Source organism: Salmo salar, chromosome ssa02, assembly GCF_905237065.1.
Source record: "Salmo salar chromosome ssa02, Ssal_v3.1, whole genome shotgun sequence".
Lineage (NCBI taxonomy): Eukaryota > Metazoa > Chordata > Actinopteri > Salmoniformes > Salmonidae > Salmo > Salmo salar.
In genome coordinates this window covers 56,944,489-56,966,597 of record NC_059443.1, presented here as the reverse complement: position 1 = coordinate 56,966,597, position 22,109 = coordinate 56,944,489, and the positions used below count along the sequence as shown (strand labels likewise).

General features: G+C 41.8%; 1 protein-coding gene across 1 annotated transcript; it reads left to right on the top strand.

The window, feature by feature from the left end:
- The first annotated feature begins 632 nt into the window (after positions 1 to 632).
- Positions 633 to 21,860, top strand: LOC106587535 (myomesin-2). Its single transcript, XM_014176016.2, is given in 38 exon segments — positions 633 to 768; positions 1,960 to 2,086; positions 3,314 to 3,409; positions 4,040 to 4,175; positions 4,410 to 4,564; positions 5,753 to 5,845; positions 7,057 to 7,145; positions 7,349 to 7,393; positions 7,895 to 8,059; positions 8,321 to 8,482; positions 9,147 to 9,288; positions 9,697 to 9,896; positions 10,043 to 10,096; positions 10,985 to 11,112; positions 11,361 to 11,544; positions 12,406 to 12,580; positions 13,944 to 14,065; positions 14,678 to 14,865; positions 15,123 to 15,249; positions 15,416 to 15,591; positions 15,818 to 15,932; positions 16,178 to 16,337; positions 16,432 to 16,538; positions 16,639 to 16,683; positions 16,803 to 16,939; positions 17,260 to 17,404; positions 17,740 to 17,799; positions 18,154 to 18,221; positions 18,500 to 18,613; positions 18,836 to 18,923; positions 19,048 to 19,086; positions 19,500 to 19,605; positions 19,872 to 20,035; positions 20,197 to 20,233; positions 20,453 to 20,475; positions 20,558 to 20,613; positions 20,798 to 21,040; positions 21,042 to 21,860. Coding segments are annotated over 37 exon segments (4,509 nt in total). The 5' UTR covers positions 633 to 768; positions 1,960 to 1,982; the 3' UTR covers positions 21,303 to 21,860.
- The last annotated feature ends 249 nt before the right edge of the window (positions 21,861 to 22,109 follow it).

Here is a 22,109-nt window from a genome sequence, read left to right as displayed (position 1 = left end):
ATTTAATTTTAGCATTTTCAAAATAGAAAGATGTCGATCAAAATAGTTGTAGGGCTACAGTAGTCCATTTACTGTAAACGGTGAGGGTATCACTGTTTCTGAACTTAATCTCTGGTTAAAAATAGCTGCTGGCAAGTGTTTGGACCTGGGTGGGAGGCAATCTTGAGAACCCTAAAAAGGTCTCATAAGCTTAACAGTGTTAATATCACACAGGAAATAAATCACGTCAAATGTAACTACTGTTGCAGAAAATGATAGTTAATGGTGTCAGTTTGTAGAGAGAAAATAATTATTAGGAAATTGGTCAAACCAATTAAAGTGGGAGTGAGCAAATCACCTTCAAGAGAGCTCTCCATTCGACCTATACATTCGGTTGTCATCTTCTCAAAAACAAAAAAATAGGCTAAAACACATTTTTATATGCCTATTACATTATTGACAAAATAAAAAATCACGAATCTTTTGCAAGGAAAAACAGTCTATCCAAAAATAACCTGTTGAAAACTCGACGAAATTGACGCAAATATTTGTGTTAATTATTTGACAATTTCAACAGCCACCTGCCCTCGTCAACTTTGACTGAAAGTGTTGAATGGGTCAGAAAATGTTGGTAAATGCTATATATAGTCATAAGTGCATCCATACATGGGGTGGTCGGGGAAAGCCATTCCTTGAGTGAGAGGGTAATAGTTTTGTTACCATCAGCAAGTGCCTCCCAAGCGGCATCAGGCTCGTCTGCTACCGTTTGCGCTGTTTTAATCTCAAGGGGTGAGTCGCGTTTCTATCTGTTATTTTATCATAATTACGTCGTTATAAATCCAACATTTTTATTTCAGGAGAACCTTATATTTCCAGTACATTAACGTTGGTAATGGTCATACATGCAGGCTAAGTGAAAGAGTGACAGATTTACATGTCAGGAGTTGTTTTGGGGATAGATAATTTGTCTCCAGTGAGGGATAAGGGGTTGTGTTGGCATTTATCTGAAGGCAGTTACTTTGACTGTGCACTAATGGCATGCCTTTGAATGAAGAGGTCGCTGAACCTATTTTCTTGGGTGCGTCAGTTGGCTACCTAACTAATGATTTTATATACCTAAGACACGTCCTGGAAATCTGGATAGTGTACTGTATAGGGAGGGTACATACAACGTTGAGTATTGAATTTATTTAGAGGCAGTTGAATAATGAATGTATTGATTGATCAGGATGTTGATGACCTGTCTTATGTTAGGCCAATTTATTTTTTAACGAGTATTGGCCTACATTCAGCCAAACGTGCAGGCTGCTAATTTTCTTCTGTGGCTTTTGACTATATTTCTCCAGTGCATTAGCCTTCAAACTTCTTTCAGCTATTCATAGATGAGCTGTGCTCGCTGTAAGGTGAAATATTTGAGGGGCTGACCCATGTTGATATGGTGGTATGTGGAGGCAACATTCATGGCCCCTCTTAATTAAACCATAAAGTTATGCCTGAACATGTAATTTGTGGGATAAATATCATAGAATTAGTATGCAAGGGAGAAAATGTGAAAGATATATTCTCTGGCAAAGTATTTGGAGTTTCATGGAGAAATAACAACCATTGCGTATCAGTCCTTCGACAGCCATTGTGAGGCCTTCAAAGACAGAGATAGCCTGTGTGCCTATAAGTACGGCCGCTGCAGCTAGGCTAGGTTGTCATTAATTATGTGAAAAGTTGATAGTAATAGGTAATATTCATGTACTAAGGCTTTGCAGATTCTCATCAACCGTAGACAGTTGACAACTATAGTTTACAATAGCAGCGTGAAAGCGCTAAATGGGAAGCCATTATTGTGTCTAATCATGCTAAAAACATTGATGTTAATATCGAAAACGTCATTAACACAGCAAACCATCTCCAATGTTCAGTTGCATGTGAAGTAAAGGTAAACAAATCCGTTTCCCTCCTCCCTCTCCTACCTGGTATTGTGACCAGGTTTCTTTTGAAGTGTTCCAGCCATGGCTACCAAGGTCATGCATTTTAATCAGAAGAAGCATGTGAGCCACGTCAGCCATCACAGCTCTCACACTACTAAGCATGTTGTCAAGGAGCACTCTTCAAGGTAGGGGATTAGTGTTATTGCTCACCTGCAGCACTATAGAAAGCAGTTTTTTGGGCAATACAGCAGCTGGAGCACAATAGTGTGGATGTACATAGTGCTGGTGTAGAGGGAAGTGGAGTGGACAAGAGATGGTCTCCAACTTCAAATGTCCACCACCCCATGCTGATGCTATGCGGCTTGCGATAATGGATTTTGCCTTGTTTTAGGGTCGTGGGGTCATAGCAGGCCACTAGATGTTGCTTTAGCGCTCCTCAGACCACCACAACCCTTTGGTGGTTACGCCATCAGCTGTGCTTCAAATTGCAATTCCAAGGTTATAGGAGTCTGTGGTGAGCTGAAGTGGTGGCGTTCAAATGGAACTGTACCCAAATGAAGCCTCAAGCTCAGAATTTGTCACGCTGCAAGCAGAAGCCAAAGTGTTGGGACCTATTGACCAGGTCATAGCAGGTCGTGACGTCGATGTTGTTATGCAACCCATGTCTAGTGTGCATGCCACTGCTTTACTGTGCCTGAAACATATGCTGAACCCTGTTCTAGACCCCAACCCATCAAGAAAAAACTATCCAGTTACTGGACTCTTTACGAGTTATATTTGGTAAGAAATTAAAGGGCAATTCTGTAACTTTTCAACCTCCTATTCATAATTTCCAGCACCAAACCAGTGTCCATATATGTGAAAACATCACGTTTCTATGATCTGTAGTTAAAAAGATAAGAAGGTACAAAAAACAATGTTTCTCTATGACATCACAGGGTAGGCCACAGTGATTTTCTAAACCTGCAATGAGTATCTAGCCCAAGGGAGGGTATTTTCTTGCTCCTCACGTCACCACGAATCTCATAGTGTTTGAAAATCCCTGTTTTTAAAATGTTGAACTTTTGATGATGTCATCGGTAGACGTTTTTAACTTTCAATTTTTTTCTACAAAACGTAGAAATGCGCCGTTTTCACATATGTTGACACTGGTATTGTGCTGGAGATTGAAAATGAGGTTGAAAAGTGAACTTTTGTCCAATACCAATGATCTCACTATCTAAGTGAAAACCACTAAATGAATTGCTTTATTAGCTTTTATGTCCCTTTTTGGTTTTTGATATGAAGTATATTCTGCAATTGTTTTCACATTTTAAAATCACAGTACCACCACAACAGTGCTGGCACTAAGTGTTTGTTTATCTTCCTGTCTACCTGTTCTAATGACTCTAACGACTGCTCTCTCTCCACAGGAAATCCAGCTCTAAGTCAGTGAACCAGGTGCATCACACCAACGCCACAGAGGCTATGGCTGAACCAGTCTATACAATGCCGGCGTTCAGGCAGAGGTGTGTCCAATAGGACAGTGTCTCCCAGCAACATTGGCCCAGTACAGAAACAACCCCTAGCTCTTCCCCTAGACACTTGTGTAGATCTGAAAGGATTCGATAGGTGTAAGCAATTTGGCAAAATCTCCACCCAACTAAGACGGAACTACTACCATACCTATTCAATTCTTTAAGGTTTACATGAAGTGCCTAAGGGAAGGGGTTAGGGGTTGTTTCTGGACAGGGCCGATATGTCATGCTGTTTTAGGTGTAAGGGAATATGAACCACAGTCAGAGCTGACTGCAGGCAAAAACTAGCAGGAGCAACTATGGTGACTGAAAAGCACAGCAAATATGCCAAATTGTTTCCTGGTATATGTGTTGCATTTCATTATACAGCAGGGATCATCAACTAGATTTAGCTGCGGGCCGATTTTTATATCCAACAATGAATAAAAAAACAATGAAAAAAAGCAAGCCCCCAGTTGTGGAACCCTGTTATACAGGATGAGTTGGTTAGATGTTAATAACGGACCTATCTGACCTAACACTGGACAATATGTTGAAGTGTTCGTCTGCTGTTGTTGTTTTTTATTAAACACTGTATATTGTAAATAAATGCTTAACTTTCCTGCTGTGGAATATGTGTAGGAGCGCCGATGAGATAGAGGAGTACCAGCGAGTGTCTACTCATGTTGGGAAAGGACTTGCTTCAATTCAGAAGGAGCTCCACAGGATGAGAGTGGCCACAAAGACCCAAGTGGAGAATATTGAGATTAAGAGAGAGGTAATACACTGGATTGTGGAAGGATCATGTTATATACAGTGCTGCTGACACAGGATCATATATCATTGATGAAACCCTGTGATTTACAAATACCACAGTTAAACAGATATGTAATATTTGATAGCTTTTTGCCTATAGTTTCTATTATCCTATTTCTACCTGTACTAACCTTATCACTGCTGGATGAAAGGTTCCCCCTCATTTGCTAATGCAACCTATACTGCCTCTCCTCAGGTGCAGGAGATGATGCACAAGAAGGTGACGTCGAGTACGGAGACTGACAAGGCCCCTGAGTTCCTGGTGGCTCTGAGGCCCCACACTGTGTGGGAGACGACTCCTGTCAAGCTATTTTGCACCGTAGACGGTCACCCCAGGCCTATTGTCAAATGGTTAGGAGCGCTCGCCTCTTATTGAACTACTGTTGTACTTCATTATGTATCAGTTTCCATATTGTGTATGCATCTGGTAACCACTATGATTAGCCATGTAGTCTTTGAGATGTGACATGTTTTACCAACAACTTAGCAACTGCTTAATTTATATACAGACAGTTTAGAGACATTTGCCTACGATGGATTAGAATGCACTTTTAATTAGCATTTACCTGCAGTTGTGGTTGTAAACTGGTTATAATGACATAATTTCAACCAGATTTGTCCTCTGGGACAGTACTGGCTGGCCTTCATTATGATGTCTATTGGAGCTTTTTAGTGAGGTTTCCTCACTTTATGGGTCTCATTAGCGCTATGTTAATGATCACATTAGCACTAATTACACCGTCTCTACTTTAACAGCCAGCACCTCGGTCTTGTCTATTGCTATAAATGTCTCTGCATATTTCAATGTTTATTGGAGGGACTTCACAGATATTTAGGCTATATTTTGTTTATGTTTCCTGTCAACGGCCTCCCGAGTGGCACAGTGGTCTAAGGCGCTGCATCGCAGTGCTAGCTGTGCCACAAGAGATTCTGGGTTCGAGTCCAGGCTCTGTCGCAGCCGGCCACGACCGGGAAGACCCATGGGGCGGCGCACAATTGTCTTAGCGTCGTCCAGGTTAGGGGAGTTTTTCGCCGCCGGGTTTGTCCTCATCCCAATGCGCACTAGCGACTCCTGTGGCGGGCTGGGCACAGTGCACGCTGACACAATCGCCAGGTGTACTGTGTTTCCTCCGACACATTGGTGCGGCTGGCTTCCGGGTTAAGTGGGCGTTGTGTCAAGAAGCAGTGCGGTTGGGTTGTGTTGCGGAGGACGCACGGCTCTCGACCTTCACCTCTCCTGAGTCCGTACGGGAGTTGCAGCGATGAGACGGGGCTGTAACTACCAATTGGATACCACGAAATTGGGGAGAAAAAAAAAGGTTTCCTGTTAACACGGTCTTATTAGAAATGTTGAAAATAGTGACTTTTAACCATTTAACCATAATGTCAAATATGCTAACATATTAGTTATGTCAAAATTATGCAATATTAGTTATATGTCACATAACAGATGTGTTTAAAACACTTCAGTACTGAAAATTCCATCAATATTGAGGTGTAAAAGAACCCACTTACTAATTTGATGCCTTGTATTTTCAGGTATAAGGGAGGCAAACCTGTTGACCCACTGAGTGCCCCAGGAAAGTACAAGATTGAGAGCAAATATGGAGTACACAGTCTGATTATTAGCAGGTACTGTACCTCACTCTAATTCACTGTCTCTTTTCATGTTAATTGGTTTAATTTGACCAAGGTCAAGTTTGGGTTAATTTCAACTTGATTAAGGACATGAACCGAAAATCAATTCACATACTGTAGTATTTGAAATCATTATTACATACATTAAATTGTGTTTCATTTCTTGAACTTACTGACGTCAAATGAAATTGTCACTTGCCTTGTTCTACTCTATGAACAGGTGTTGTTTTTCCACTTGTCAGGCGGTACCCATTGTCCCCCTTTGGTTGTTCCCTGTTGCCAGTGGAAGTGAATGGCACCCCAGTGAAACTGAAGGGGGGAGGGGGGTTGTTGCATTTCCTATTTAGTCTAAAGCCAGCTCCGCCTCTAAAGACAGCCTGCATGTCGCTGGCCCGCCCGGCCCTCGTCTTCAAGACGCCTCAGCTGTTCACACCGAAGTGCTGACCTCCGTGTCATTTGATCCGTTCATTCCTCCTCCCCCCTCTCCCTCTCTCGCTCTCTGCACTGAATCTCTCCTACGTCGTCATTACGTTACTGGGTCAAATAGGAGACCGCAGTTTAAGTTAGCCCTTCCCCCCCCTCCGCCCCAACACGCTCTCTTTCATACCCTTTTCTTTTCCTCTCTTGATCAATTAGTTGTCTTTGATAACATTTGAAGAGAAAGAGAGTAACAGTGGGAATAAAATGGCCAGAGATCCATATCACCCCAGCTGGGAATATGGAAAACGGATCGTTTTTAAAATAGTACTTCCAGGGTGGACGGTCACATTTCTCCTCTTCTATTCTCACCCTCGGTTTCTCCTTAGGAATGTCTGTCCTCACGATGTACCGCCTTCTTAACGCCTTCTGCTGCTTCAGAACGTCGCCTTCTGTTCGACGGCGCTCTCAAGCCATGAGATCACTTTCCAAAACGCAATGTCTCCTTCTTCTCACTCATGTCGTCAAACAGTCGTCCTTTAAAAGGCATGAAGGTGAAGGGGAGGATGTTATGAACTAAATACATTTCTTGGATGTTACACAGTCCTGAAGTCATTTAACACAATGCCAATAACCCCCTATGACATTAACCGTTTTTAACCAATCAGAATTCAGGATTAGACCCACCTGTTGTATAAACAATGATAATGAACAGCACAAAACACAGGTAACATTTATTTGAGCCAGTGAAATCATAATATACTAATATCTAATTTCCTTCACTTTAGGTGTGTGGTGAGTGATACTGCGGAGTACAGCGCCGTGGCAACGAACTCCCATGGCTCAACTACAAGCAAGGCCTCTGTCACTGTCAAGAGTGAGTTTCTCTCTCTCTCTCGCGCTCTCTCTCTCTCTGTCTTTGAAGTATTTGCACTGAAGGATTTGAACTGCTATTAAAAGTTCCCTCAAATGTCACTCTCCAATGCAACAAACACCCATAGTATATGAATATGAATGAAGGTTTTCATTTTTTAAAATAATGTTCCTTCTTCCCTTTCTAAAAAATGTTATTCCTCATAGGACCAGCAGGAGGAGCCTATGGGTCCTGCCAGCTTTTTGGTCAAGGTGAGAGGAAAGAGTGGATTGAGGAGGAGGGTGGGTGGAGAACCAGCCCAGTGCTGCTGGAGTGGGGCCCAGACATGGCAGGCTTTGCTTGAGATCAGAGTCCACAAATAACAGTCTCTATCTAAGTGGCCTGATAAGCACTGGAAACTATTGTGAGCGTGACTTTGTGTTGTTCTGGCCCTGAGACAGTCAACGAATGAAAACAAGGGGTGACTTATATTCAACACACACTGAAAGACCTTACAATGTCACAATACAACAAACTTTTACGAACACATCAACCATGATAATATTGGATTGTGCTAAACTGGTTGGTTTACATATCACACTGACATTTCTTCCTTCACAGCTGCATAATATCTGTATGTATTATATCCTGATATAGGTATATGTTGTTTAAGTGTTTGGTTAACACAGATCATAGCAAGTACTATAGGGCATTATTGGTATACTTGAGATGTACTAATATATTAGCATGTGTTGTCCTTGTCTTCTCCTCAGTGCCCCACCTGACTGTGATCCACCACAGTAAGCTGGAGATCACCATGCTGGATAGGTTTGGAGTGTCGTTCGGAACAGAGGGAGGTTCCATTAGTCTGGTGTGTACCATGGTGGTGGTCCCTGATCTGCCCAATGTACCACCACTGGCCCAGTGGTACAGAGACGGTGAGTGAGTGAACATTACTCAATGGTACATCATCACAAACAGCACCACACAGGAAAGCCATACAGTACATTGTGTAAAAAAACACAGTGCATCTTAATTCACAGCACATGTCCGTACAGCGCAGCCCAGCGTATGACATAGAATGAAGCAACAGTTTTTGAAAACATTCTACAGGTGCTATCCATGTTCTTACGGTCAACTCTCAACAACAACGAACTACTCGATAAAGTGTTGTTTTTCCGTCTCTTGTTGTTGATCAGATAAACTGCTGAAGGCAGGGAAGTTGGCTGAGATTAAGGTTGGTGGGGGCGCTGCCACTATGACTTTGTCCCACCTGGCCAAGGATGATGAAGGTCTGTACACCCTCCGCATGTGGACGAAGGACGGCACCACCGAGCACAGCGCCTACCTCTTTGTGAAAGGTAAAGTCATATGGTCTTATAATTAAATGATAATATTATAATTTGACAATTAAGCAGAATATACTCTTAGAAAAAAAGGTGCTATCTAGAACCTTAAAGGGTGCTTTGGCTGTACCCATAGGAGAACCCTTTGAAGAGTCCTTTTTGGTTGCAGGTAGAACCATTTTGGTTCCAGGTAGAACCCTTTTGTGTTCCATGTAGATGGGTTCCATGTAGAGCCCTTTGTACAGAGGGTTCTACATGAAACCCCAAAGGGTTCTACCTGGAACCAAAAACGGTTCTCTAATGTGGAAGAACCCTTTTGGAACCCTTTTTTCTAAGAGTGTAGAAACAACATATTCATATTTGAGAAATATTATTTAATGTTATACATTAGAAAGGAAAGAATGTTTACTATAATTCTATACATTAGAAACAATACCAGGTTTGAGGTTTGTTGTTAAGAAACATTTAGTGATAAATGACACAGTTCCAACGGGCCCTTTAAACTTCAGGCCTGACTCAACACAAAGATATGCTCTAGGCATTTTACATACTGTATTCAGTTTGTAATCCCATACATATTTGCATGTGTTAACCCAAGTGACTTATTCAGTGTTGCCACTTTGTCTCCTTATTCTCAACATTCCCACTTTGCTTTCTTGTTCTCTTCCTTATTCCCCAGATGCTGCTCCCTCTGTGGCCGGAGCACCTGGTGCACCAATCAGCGTCAAGGCGTTTGACATCAACTCGGACTACGTCCTGGTTGCCTGGAAACCCCCCAACACCACCAATGAGGCTGCCATCACCGGATACTTTGTGGACAAGTCAGTTTTTGTAATTTAGGACCTTACGTTAGACTCTCCCATACAGAATCTCCAACAATAGTCAATAAAAGCAGATTTGATTGTAGTTGTTAGAAGATGCAGAAGACCTAAAGGATGGCCATTGAGAGTGTAAGACAGTGGAGTGATTGTGAGAAACTTCACGGTCACATGATGTTTCAGATCTAATCTGGTAGAGCAATTGATTTTGTAGCAATTGATTTTGTGAAGCTACCGGATCTCACAGAGCCAAACAAAGACTTGTGACAAAGGCATGCAAATTAGATTTCTAGATAAATGACTGATGGAACTACAAACATCTGCAGTACCATTGTTGATGTCCATTCAGACCAGCACTTCCACACTTCAATACATTCTATGGTTTATGATGTAATTCCTTCTCCTGTACAGACGCGAGTCTGGTAGTGCTACCTGGTCCCAGTGTAACGACGCCCCAGTGCGGATCTGTAAGTACCCCGTGCACGGCCTGAGCGTGGGTCACGCCTACCACTTCCGGGTCAGGGCTGTCAATAGTGCCGGGATCAGCAGACCGTCCCGGGAGTCTGACAAGGTGACTGCCCTGGACCCAGCTGAGCGAGAGAGACTGCAAGGTACATAACCACACACAGACTCATGATGTCTACTTGAGTGCATACTCAAAGGACATCTTTTGTATTTATATTTTGGGGTGAAATATCAGCCAGCAGATGCACCTTTGTGTCATACATGACGTTTTTGTTTTTTCCTGTCATAACAGTGATTAAACTGGATGGGAAACATGAAGTAGTGATTAAAGATGATGACCTGGAAGGTAGAGTATGCAAACAATGGTAACGGACCAAAATATTGTGTTGAGTCTATTCTATTCCTCTTGTCTAATAAACAAAAACACTGGGTGACAAATGAACCTTCCACAAAGCATTAAAATCAACATATCCACAACATTTCCATAACTGACCAATATCCATCAAAGCAAATACCTGTTGAATATATTGTATCGTCAAAAGCCCTTACAATATACAATACTATACACATTAATATATGTACACATAAATACTTGTGTTCTCAGTACCTTAAAGGAGAAGTTGAAGGATTTCTCTCCTTATTGTGTCATCATTATTAATCAATAAACCCTCACGCTTCCTGCTCACCTCCTGCTTTTAGATTGGATTTTGGTATTAGTAACAACTCTAATGATACTAGTCATATTAATATCAAAATTCATAATAAGAATGAATAAAAACAACTTTTCTAAGCAACTTCATTGACACCACTGGACTAACAGTAAGACGAGCACCATAATAAATAGGCAACTAACCAGCCACCTCTTTAAACTTAGATTTAATGTTACATTTATTTTCCTTATAACTTATATCCTTAATTGTTCATATCCAAACATCATCCTTTGCGTTGTATAACTTTTAACCCATCATCTAACTCTTGACGCAAACATTGTAACTAAAACGATCTAAACTAACCCCAAATGTAATTCCATAATAATAAATAATAATACACTGGATATCATAAGGTGAATGCACCAATTTATAAGTCGCTCTGGATAAGAGCGTCTGCTAAATGACTTAAATGTAAATGTAAATACTAAATGAACCCCAAATGTACTTTAAAGTTGATATAATTATTATTGATCAAATAATACGTGTTATGAAGTATTGTTCAATGCCATTCAATCCCAATATAGGTTACGTTACATTGCCGGGGGAGCCTACAGATGTGCATGCCTCAGAGATATTCAAATCATATATCGTGCTGAGCTGGAAACCCCCCAGCCCTCGTGGACGGGCACCACTGTGGTACATCATTGAGAAGGTGTGTGGCTGCTCCTTTCCCCTTCCCATCTACAGTATGTAGATCTCTCAGTACAGGAACTGTAATAGATTAGACAGTGCATTTATCTTTTCACAACTGTCTAAAGTGCAGTAATATTTTTGCAAAATGGCAGAAATAACAGCTGGCAGGTATGTTGCTAAAGGTAATTTTCTAATGAGATTAGGGATTCGATGATGTTGTAGAAGGCTTTACCTTTCATTTGCCTTTCCGTCCCAAATATCCACTAGTCCGTGTCAGGCACTGGGGCTTGGCAGAGGATCAACACAGCAGTGAAACTGCAGTCCCCTCGCTACCCCATTTTCGATTTGGAAGCCGGGAAAAAGTACCAGTTCCGTGTGTATTCTGAGAACTTGTACGGGGCCAGCGAGGCCTCTAAGCCTACAGAACCCATCGAAAAGGTGGATGAGCATGGTAAGAGTGGGGTTTAGCACACACGCAGGCACACACACACACAGAGACGAGTACACACACACAGACGGGTACACACACATACACACACAAAATGTATGATGCATGCATTTACAAACAGTGACAGTCAAGGAATCCTTCCAATTCTACTTTGATAAATGAGACTCTGTTTAACATATGTTTCAGGTAGTGAGCGGCCTGTTGGTATGTACAATATAAAGCCCAACGTTTATCCCTTATTTTAAACACACTGAGATTTATGTCATGTGACTATCACATTCCTGTAATGTCACAATCACAAATCGTTTTTTCACCCTTGTTCGTATTTTGGAGAAACTAACTACCAACGATGATGGGCATGATTAAGTCACAGCAAATCCTACAGTATCCTCACCCTAACGTCACAATCCCAAAATACGTTTCGTCCCCACAATATCCATGATTGATAATGGTACACTCTTGTCTTGTCTGACACGAACTCCCTTCATGAAAGATGCATGACATCATGTATCACAACTGAAAATAATGCCCCTGTCATCCCTTGCTGAAGGTATGTTCTGTGGAATATAGTCCACAGGTTTACAGAATGGTTGTGTTCATTATTATTTATATTTCTGTATCTCCTCATAACATTGCACCAAGATATCACGTCACATCAGGTATGTTATCCATAATGAGAAATGCTTTATTTTTCCCGTCTTAAATGTAGGTGTTTATAAATGATGACGATCATTTATTTGAAGATTTATAATGAAGATATGTGTGTTTTTCTAATTCCTAACCCCTTTACTCTGTTACTGTGTAGTAATGATACATCAATTCAATATCTCCAGTCCCCAACATGCATGTGTTTTGCCTGTGTAGGTGTTCCCTCCGCTCCTGGTCAGGTGGTTGCCACCAGGAACACCAAGTCCTCTGTGTTTGTGCAGTGGGACCCCCCCAAACACCCCCACCACCTCATGGGGTACTACATAGATGCCTCTTTGGTGGGATCCAAGGCCTGGGCCCCATGCAACCACAAGCCCTACAAGCACACCAGGTAGCCATTTAAACATACGTTTGTCTACTAGTTATCTATTCAAGCTAAAGCAGTGATTTAATATTAGATATGTTATTAAAGGAGATGGGACAGTGAATGTAGTGTGACAGGCCTCTGTCTTGAGAATAATCCAGAAATAAAATCTTTGCAAACGAGACACTGATTTGGCAAAATCCAGACACCTACAGTGCCTTCGGGAAAGTATTCAGACCCCTTGACTTTTTCCACATTTTGTTACGTTACAGCCGTATTCTAAAATGTGTTAAATAAAAACAAATCCTCAGCAATCTACACACAATACCCCATAATGACAAAGCAAAAACAGGTTTTTAGAAATTTTAGCAAATGTATTAACTTATTTACATAAGTATTCAGACCCTTTGCTATCAGATTGGAAATTGAGCTCAGGTCCATCCTGTTTCCATTGATCATCCTTGAGATGTTTCTACAACTTGATTGGAGTCCACCTGTGGTAAATTCAATTGATTGGACATGATTTGTAAAAGGCACACAACTGTCTATAAAAGGTCCCACAGTTGACAGTGCATGTCACCGCAAAAACCAAGCCATGAGGTTAAAGGAATTGTCCGTAGAGCTCCGAGACAGGATTGTGTCGGCACAGATCTGGGGATGGGTAACAAAACATTTCTGCTGCATTGAAGGTCCCCAAGAATACAGTGCCCTCCATCATTCTTAAATGGAAGAAGTTTGGAACCACCAAGACTCTTCCTAAAGCTGGCCGCCCGGCCAAACTAAGCAATCGGGGGAGAAGGGCCTTGGTCAGGGAGGTGACCAGGAACCAGATGGCTAGGAGGCCAGCATCCCGGAGTCGCCTCTTCACTGTTGACGTTGAGGCTGGTGTTTTGCGGGTACTATTTAATGAAGCTGCCAGTTGAGGACTTGTGAGGCGTCTGTTTCTCAAACTAGACACTCTAATGTAGTTGTCCTTTTGCTCAGTTGTGCACCGGGGCCTCCCACTCCTCTTTCTATTCTGATTAGAGCCAGTTTGCGCTGTTCTGTGAATGAAGTAGTACACAGCGTTGTATAAGAGCTTCAGTTTCTTGGCAATTTCTCTCATGGAATAACCTTCATTTCTCAGAACAAGAATGGACTGACGCGTTTCAGAAAAAGTCCTTTGTTTCTGGCCATTTTGAGCCTGTAATCGAACCCACAAATGTTGATGCTCCAGATACTCAAGTAGTCTAAAGAAGGCCAAAATCAATTGTTTTCTTTCAAAAACAAGAACATTTCTAAGTGACCCCAAAGTTTTGATCGGTTGTGTATATTGTCCAGGTCTTAGAGTCAGCAATACTACCTTAAATTCAAGACGTATAGATGATCATGTTTCATTTCCCTGTTTTAGGTTTGTGGTCCATGGACTGACCCCGGGGGAGACCTATGTGTTCCGTGTCCAGGCTGTCAACGTCTATGGACTCAGTGATGAGTCCCAGGAGTCTACTCCTATTGCTGTGGAGCCCGCCCTCAGTGAGTATCAATAGAATATTGCCATATGAGAAATGCAGGATTGCCATCAATTAATACAATTGTATTTATAAAACCCTTTTTACACCAACAGTTGTCACATACAGTGCTTTACGGTAACCTTATCTAGACCCCCAAAGAGCAAGCACTATTGCCTTACTATGAATACTTAACTTTGACTATTTTCCTTTTGTCCAGTGCTAAATATGAAGGGTTTTATTGTTTCATCTAGAGAGGGGAGTGGAGTATGGTATGTATTAAGTTGTTCTGTTATCTAGGGGTGTTTTAATGCACAGTTTTGCTCCTGAACAGGTTCACCACCAGACTTATTCACTGTCCCTTCCCCCAACTTTTGCTGTATCTGTGCTCTGAACTCTTGTCAGAGTATCACAGTATTATCGTGTGTTTCCTTTCAAATCACTCACCATACTGTACATACAGTTTCACCACTACATATATCACTGTATAACAAAAAACCCTCATGCAACTGTATGACAAACCCCATATAAAAAAAAAAAAATCTATGAATTTTCACATCAGTTTGAAATGAACAACTGGTCAATTTTACATGATGGAAAGGTATTCTGAATTTACCTGTGTGACTCTGTGCCACAGCGACTCCCAGTGCACCTCATGGCATCACCATGCTGAGCTGTGACGGAGCCTCCATGATCATTGCCTGGAAGAGCCCCAAGCACTGTGGTGGCTCCAAGATCAACGCCTACTACGTCGACAAGCGTGATGCAGACACCCTGGCCTGGAAGGAGGTCAACTCTGCCCCTACCAAGACCAGAACCTACACGGTACGTAATGTGGTGTCAGAAGTGGCATCTGATTGGGATAAATAGGTTTGCTTCTTCATACATAATGGTTTAATAACTGCAGTGTTGATAGTGTGAATGGTATGTACTCTTCCCTCTGCATCTAAATAATAGATTAGATCTATAATAAAACTTTGCCATTCAAAATCAATAGCAAATATGTAGCTACTTGTAGCAACACTGTTGAAAATATTGGATATATTTGTGTCCCTGTCTCATTATTGTCCCCTTCTCTTCAGGTCGACGGTCTGACGGAGGGAACCTTCTACGAGTTTAAGGTCCAGGCTGGGAACCTGGCAGGTGTGGGCGTGCCCTCTGCTCCCAGCACACCTCTGAAGTGTGAGGCCTGGACTACCACAGTACCTGGTAAAGTAGCCATCTTATTATGAGTATGTATTATCATTAGTATTGTGGTACTGCATAATGTCCCTGTTACTTATTTAATTTGAAATGAAGTTATTTTAATTTGAATAATGTTCCAGCTATGGGCAGTGAGATTGTGGAAGGTTACTGTTTGACCTTTGACCTTTAGGTCCAGCCTATGACTTGGCCCTCAGAGAGGTCAGAGGTGACTCCCTGGTCATCCTGTGGAAGGCCCCTGTCTACACCGGCGCCAGTGCCGTCACTGGATACATCGTGGAGATGGCCAAGAAGGGCCATCACTACCACCCCCTGAATGAAGAGGCTATTGGCCACTGTTACCTGCAGGTAAACAAGCAGCTACAGTATGTATACCTGCAGACATGATGATTCACATATTGCATCTAAACTGGTAATATGTGTGTGTAAAACTCCAAAATGTAGCTTGAATCATGTTTTGATATAGAAAGGTTCATTAAATTTCATGTTGTGCTCATGTAACTCAAGTTAGGATTCAGTCTACAATGAACAATGTAATGTTTAATGGATGTAATGATTTGTTGGCGCTGTATAGGTGACTGGTCTGGAGGCAGGAGCAGAGTATACGTTCAAAGTGAAGGCTGTCAACGCTGAGGGAATAGGAAAGGCCTCCCAGACATCTGAGCCAGTGGTTGCCAAGGCTCTGCCAGGTAATAACACTTATATGACAACTGTATGACATTTACTGTATGACAACTTCAGTCTGATATAGCCTGTTGGATTTGTGTTTGAACGGTTTTGGTATAGGAACATATGTCACACACACCTCCATTGGTTTTGAGCAGCATTTTCATTAGCTTTTGGTTTGAACAGTTTTGCTGATGCATAATATGTACATTTCCTCTCTACCACTCACCAATAAAGGTTATTATTTTGTTTGTTTTCATGTGTTAAGGCACCCAGGAGATCCAGTGTGGAGTGGATGAGGACACTGGTGATATTTTCCTGTCATTCGAGGCCTGTGAAATTTCTGAGACCTCCAACTTTGCTTGGTCTAAGAACTACAAAGAAATCAGTGACTGTCCAAGAGTCGCCATAGAAACTAAGGGCAAACAGTAAGTGTTTTTTTGTTGTTGTCTTTATTGACCACACAACCATACTAAATATTTTTGTCAACATCATTTGTCTCAACATGTATTTCTTTTCCAGCTCTAAGCTGACTTTCGTCAACCCAGACGTGAGTGATTTGGGTGCCTTCTCTGTGGTTGTGACTGACACTAATGGAGTTTCTGCCAGCCACACCGTGACAGAGGATGGTAGGTTTGGATACGCCCCTAGACTCAGATTTAAAAATATACATATGTTTCTTGTCAAAGTTTATACCGATATTCTTCATTCTTGAATCTTATCTTGCAGCCCTGAACACCATGCTGGAACTCAGCTACAACATCAGACATCCAAGTGAGTATTATCCTTCAATATGCATCTTTGTCAGGGGTGAAGTGTCACATAGGAATCTTTTCACAGTACCACAACAAATATCCCTTGAGAATTGATATTTTCTTTGTTTCTTTGTCCAGTTGTCCCACTGAAGCACCAACTGAACTATGAGGTTCTAGAGAAGGGCCATGTGCGTTTCTGGCTGCAGTGCCTCAAGATGTCACCCGCCGTCACCTATAGGTTCATTGTCAACGACAAGGAGGTCACCAGCAGTGATGTAGGTGCCAAACCGACAACCTCAAACATTGCTTTTTAATCAAGGAAAAGAAAGGTGTGCTATATGGCACACTTAACAAAGCAACAGAAAAAATATTCAAAAATGCATGTAAACATGATGCCTTTTTCTGTACTCTGAATTTCACTGATGAATTGAATTCAATAATATTTTGTTCATCCCACAATGGGCAATTATGCAGTGTGAATATACATAACAAATGACATAATCACATGAAACATATAAACAGTGAAACATGAAGGTAGTAGTTATTAGGAAACATGCCTGATGTAATGATGGTATGTGTTTTGTATGTGCCACAGAGCCACAAGATCAGCCATGACGTGAACACCGGGGTGATCCAGATGACTGTGGATCACTTCTCCAAGGCCAACGAGGCCACCTACACCGTCCAGATCCACGACGGCAGAGCCAAGAACCAGAGCTCTCTGGTCCTGGTGAGAGATGGTGAGAGGGGATTTAATATACAGTACGTCAGACCTGGGTTCATATACTATTTGAAATTATTTCAAATACTTTATCTGGGCTTGATTCAGTTTCCCGGCGCAATAGAACCAATAGAATAATCAATAAAAACCACAAACTCTGCCCATCTGGCAATCCAGGTAAACTAAAGCAAACACTAAAAGGATTTGATAGAGTTCAAATAGTGTTTGAACCAAAGTCTGATATACACATATGATAATAGTAAGCATTTTCTTCTTTACTGTAAGGCTATGGTCCTAGAGTGTAAGAGGTTGGGTATTAGGTTAAGTACTGACGTTGTTGTGGTCTATTCTCAGTGTTCAAGGCTGTCTTGAAGGAGGCTGAATTCCAGAGGTCCGAGCACATCAGGAAACAAGGTATTCTATCCTAGTACACAGATGATTGATGGCACATATTTGATCGATTAGTATGAAGGTTTATGTGTAGTTTGTCAACAAGAAAGTGAAGACTTTGTTGTCTTGATATCATACATTAGTAATGAGCTGGTCTGTTAGTTTGATTTTCAACATTTCAGATTGCGCTGTAGATAAAGTTTGTACTGGTCCCGTGTGTTTCAGTTGGTAGAGCATGGTGCTTGCAACGCCACGGTTGTTGGTTTGATTCCCACTGGGGACCCGTATGAAAAATGTATGCTAAATTACGTAAATGTAATAAGGTACTGTATATTGTGATAATAGTTTTGAAAATGAAATATTTATTTTCATGTTTAGGTCCCCACTTTGCTGAGTACCTTTCCTACCATGTGGATGACGACTGTACTGTTCTGCTCGTCTGCAAGGTAACAAACACGTTTTCTAGGACCTGTTATTGTGGTTACAGATATCAATTTACTTCAGGTTGAAACTGTGTACACATTTGTAATCATTGGGGCTTTGCTGTTTACCCATTTAAATTGTTGGGAGCATATATAGTTTTTGGGACTACGTTGTGATATAGTTTACTCTCTGTTAGTCAGCACCTCTACAAACATGTTTGGGTGTGCTTCAGCTTCAGCTTTTTACTAGGCTCTGCAGTTTTAAAAGTAGCAGGACAGATTGTATTCTGTTTGTGTCTCAGGTTGCCAATGTGAAGAAAGAGACTGTGTTCCACTGGTTCAAGGATGAGGAGGAGATTGTTCTGGAGACCCCTCCTAACGTGATGTCTGGATCCGTTGCTCTCCCCATCTCCTTGGTAACTACTGCTGTGAACCTTGAAAGCAATGACTGCACAAGGAATACAACTGCTCAAGGGAACTCTGTTTTTTGCAGACATTTTCTTATATGAATATTGACCCTATTTTTCAATTTCCCACAGTATCGTTTTTTGTTCCAAGATCACGATACTATCTAAAATATTGCACGATTTTTCTGAATTGATCATATAATCTCAGTAAATAGTACCTTTTTTCTTCAGTTCTCCAGAAAAGACCAGGGCCATTACAAAGCTAAACTCAGTGATGACAGAGGGAAAGACACTTCTGTCTTTGACATTTCTGGCCAAGGTACACTCCTGCTCCAGGATCTCCACTATCTATAATCTGATTATTGATACAATATAATTTCCTTTGTCAGGACATATTGAAAATTAATTCCTCTTTCTACAAATATTCTGTTTTTGATTTGCAGTATTTGACGATATTATCAACGCCATTGCCCACATTGCTGGTAAGTACTTTGTATCAAAACACCTGCTGGGAAAAATATTGATGTTCTCCTTTGCATTGTTGTGGTTGTGAAGGTACTTAGTATTGCTGTGACGGCACTTAGCGTTGGTGTGGTTGTAAAGGTACTTAGTGTTGGTGTGGTTGTGAAGGTACTTAGTGTTGGTGTGGTTGTAAAGGTACTTAGTGTTGGTGTGGTTGTGAAGGTACTTAGTGTTGGTGTGGTTGTAAAGGTACTTAGTGTTGGTGTGGTTGTAAAGGTACTTAGTGTTGGTGTGGTTGTGAAGGTACTTAGTGTTGGTGTGGTTGTGAAGGTACTTAGTGTTGGTGTGGTTGTGAAGGTACTTAGTGTTGATGTGGTTGTGAAGGTACTTAGTGTTGGTGTGGTTGTGTCTCTGCCTCTCCTTTTCCTCTCAGGGTCTTCTGCCTCTGAGCTGGTGCTTCAGTGTACCCCAGAAGGCATCAGGCTCCAGTGCTACATGAAGTACTACACAGAGGAGATCAGGACTGCCTGGTTGCACAAGTACGCACATCTCATCACCTACATCACACTCAGCAAGGCCGGTTACACAGTATGCAGCCATTTTGGAGATGAGATTTGAAGGCATACTTTAACCTACACCAATCAGTGGATGTTTCGAGATACTATTTTTATTTATTTAAGTTTACACTGTAGGGTAGATTTGTCTGTTGGTTTTAACTTAAAGTATCCATCCTTTAAATATAACTGTGGAAAGACAGTAACGCAGGGTTTAATTTAGATGAATAAACCTGACCATGTCCGTTTAGGGATAGCAAGATCTCGTCATCTGAGAAGATGAGGATCGCCGGCACAGCTGAGATGGCCTGGATGCAGATCAGGGAGCCATCAGAGAAGGAGAAGGGACACTACTCCATCCAGATTATGGATGCCACCAAGTCCCACACTCGCACATTCGACCTCTCCGGACAAGGTTAGCATTGCGAAAGAAAAAATCCCAGCGGGCAAAACGATGTCTCAATGTTGAAATCATGTCATTACAACCAGAAGTTTTGACCACTAGGATTGTTTTAAATTGCACTTAGCTTGTCTTTTGTAGATGATGTCTTATCATGTCAATTTGTCTTTTTGTAGCATATACCGATGCCTATGAGGAGTACCTGAGACTCAAGTAAGATACTTATTGCTGTGTTTTCTTCTTATGGTTTTTCGTTCAAAGTAGTTTTTTTTTTTTTTTGCAAAATGCAACACATAAAATAACAATCAAAGAATTAAACGTTCCACAGGTTTTATAAGGCAAGAATTTGTCCTCATCGTATACACACTGCCAAATGTTTTGGTAATACACCAAGTCCTTGATTTATAACAATGTCGTTATTTTATCTTTCAGGGCTGCAGCCTTCGCTGAGAAGAGTGAGTAGACTATATTTACACAATACATATTATCCTAGTGATTACGTGATAACAAGTAGTAATTGACTGTTCTAATCCTCAGACCGTGGTAGAGTGGTTGGTGGTCTGCCGGATGTGGTCACCATTATGGAGCAGAAGGTGGGATATACTATGCACTCTGAACAAACTTTATATCATGATGATATATGCTTGTATAAGATTGTGATTGTATTGAAAATGCATGGTCTCTTGTAGAGAATTGCGTGCATGTTCAAGAGATCTTTCTCTCTGACCTCTATCTCTCTGACGTGTGACCTCTCCACCTCCCTCTGTCCACCTTCAGACCCTGAGCCTGACCTGCACAGTCTGGGGTGACCCCAGTCCAGAGGTCACCTGGTTCAAGAATGAAAATGAGGTAGTCTCCACTGAGCACGCCAAGATAACACTTGAGGCCAATAAGTTCGCCAGCCTCACCATCACCACCGTCACGCCCGAGGACTCCGGCAAGTACAGCATCAACGTACGGAACAAATATGGCGGGGAGTTCGTGGAGATCACCGTGAGCGTCTACAAGCAAGGCGAGAGCCCCCCCCGAGCCCAAAATGGGAGGGAGAGGAGCTACACCTGCACCCCTGGCCTCCAAGGCCCCTGCCCAAACCTCCATCCCCCAGACCCCCACCCCGTCCCTTAAGTCCCCCACCCCGTCCCTAAGGTCCTCCACCCCAACCGCCAAATCCCCAACCCCCACCCCTAAGTCCCCAACCCCCCCTAGGCATGTTAAGTCGCCCAGCCCTGCCAGATCTCTCAAGTCACCAACCCCCCCCCTAGAAAGTAACCAGGGATATTGATGCCTGAGAAGGCTTGAGGCATTTCCTGCTACTGATTTATAGCATGAGTTGAGTGAAACCAGAAGCTGTTAAATGAAGGTGTCCATTTTAGTTGTCATATGTCATATAGCTTGGTCACTGAGCTTTAACATGCAAGAAATGTTGAAAAAATAAATGAACAGAGTAGATGTTAATCATTAAAAAAAGCTGCACCTTCCACTATACTGTACTATATAATGGAATGTCTGAAGACCTGGGATGAGCCTGCCTAAAGTGCCAGGTTGGCAGGGTTTGTGCCAGGTGGTGCCAGGTGAGCGGAATTTTCCATTGCAACAGGCAAGCTCAATCAAGCACAGCTAAAGTATTTGAAGTGAATTCAAATGGTATTTGAGCCCAGGTCTGATTGTCTGTGTCCATTTCTCTGTGGATGGTGAATAGATGTCAGAGAGTGCAGACGGAAAGACACACAGCCAGTGCCGTCCTCACTGCAGTCGCTATGCCAGGGAAGTTACGTTTGTCTGCACCGTGTTGCATTTCCCCCTTTGCTTTGTGTTAGAAATAAACCTAATTTATCACCTCTGTTGTCTTTTCCTGTCATTCTTTCTTTTTATTTCCCTCACTTGTCTCCTCTCACCTCCTAATTGTCTTTCTTTTAAGGAAGAACCTTTTAGTCATTTACCAATAACTTTAGACGATACGGACTTCTGTATCGCACAATATCCTTTTGATATTCTCCTCAAATATGTTTTAACAACATGTTAAATATTATACAAATGTACACTCCACAAAATAGGTCATATTTGGGGTAACATCACTACCTATAAAGAA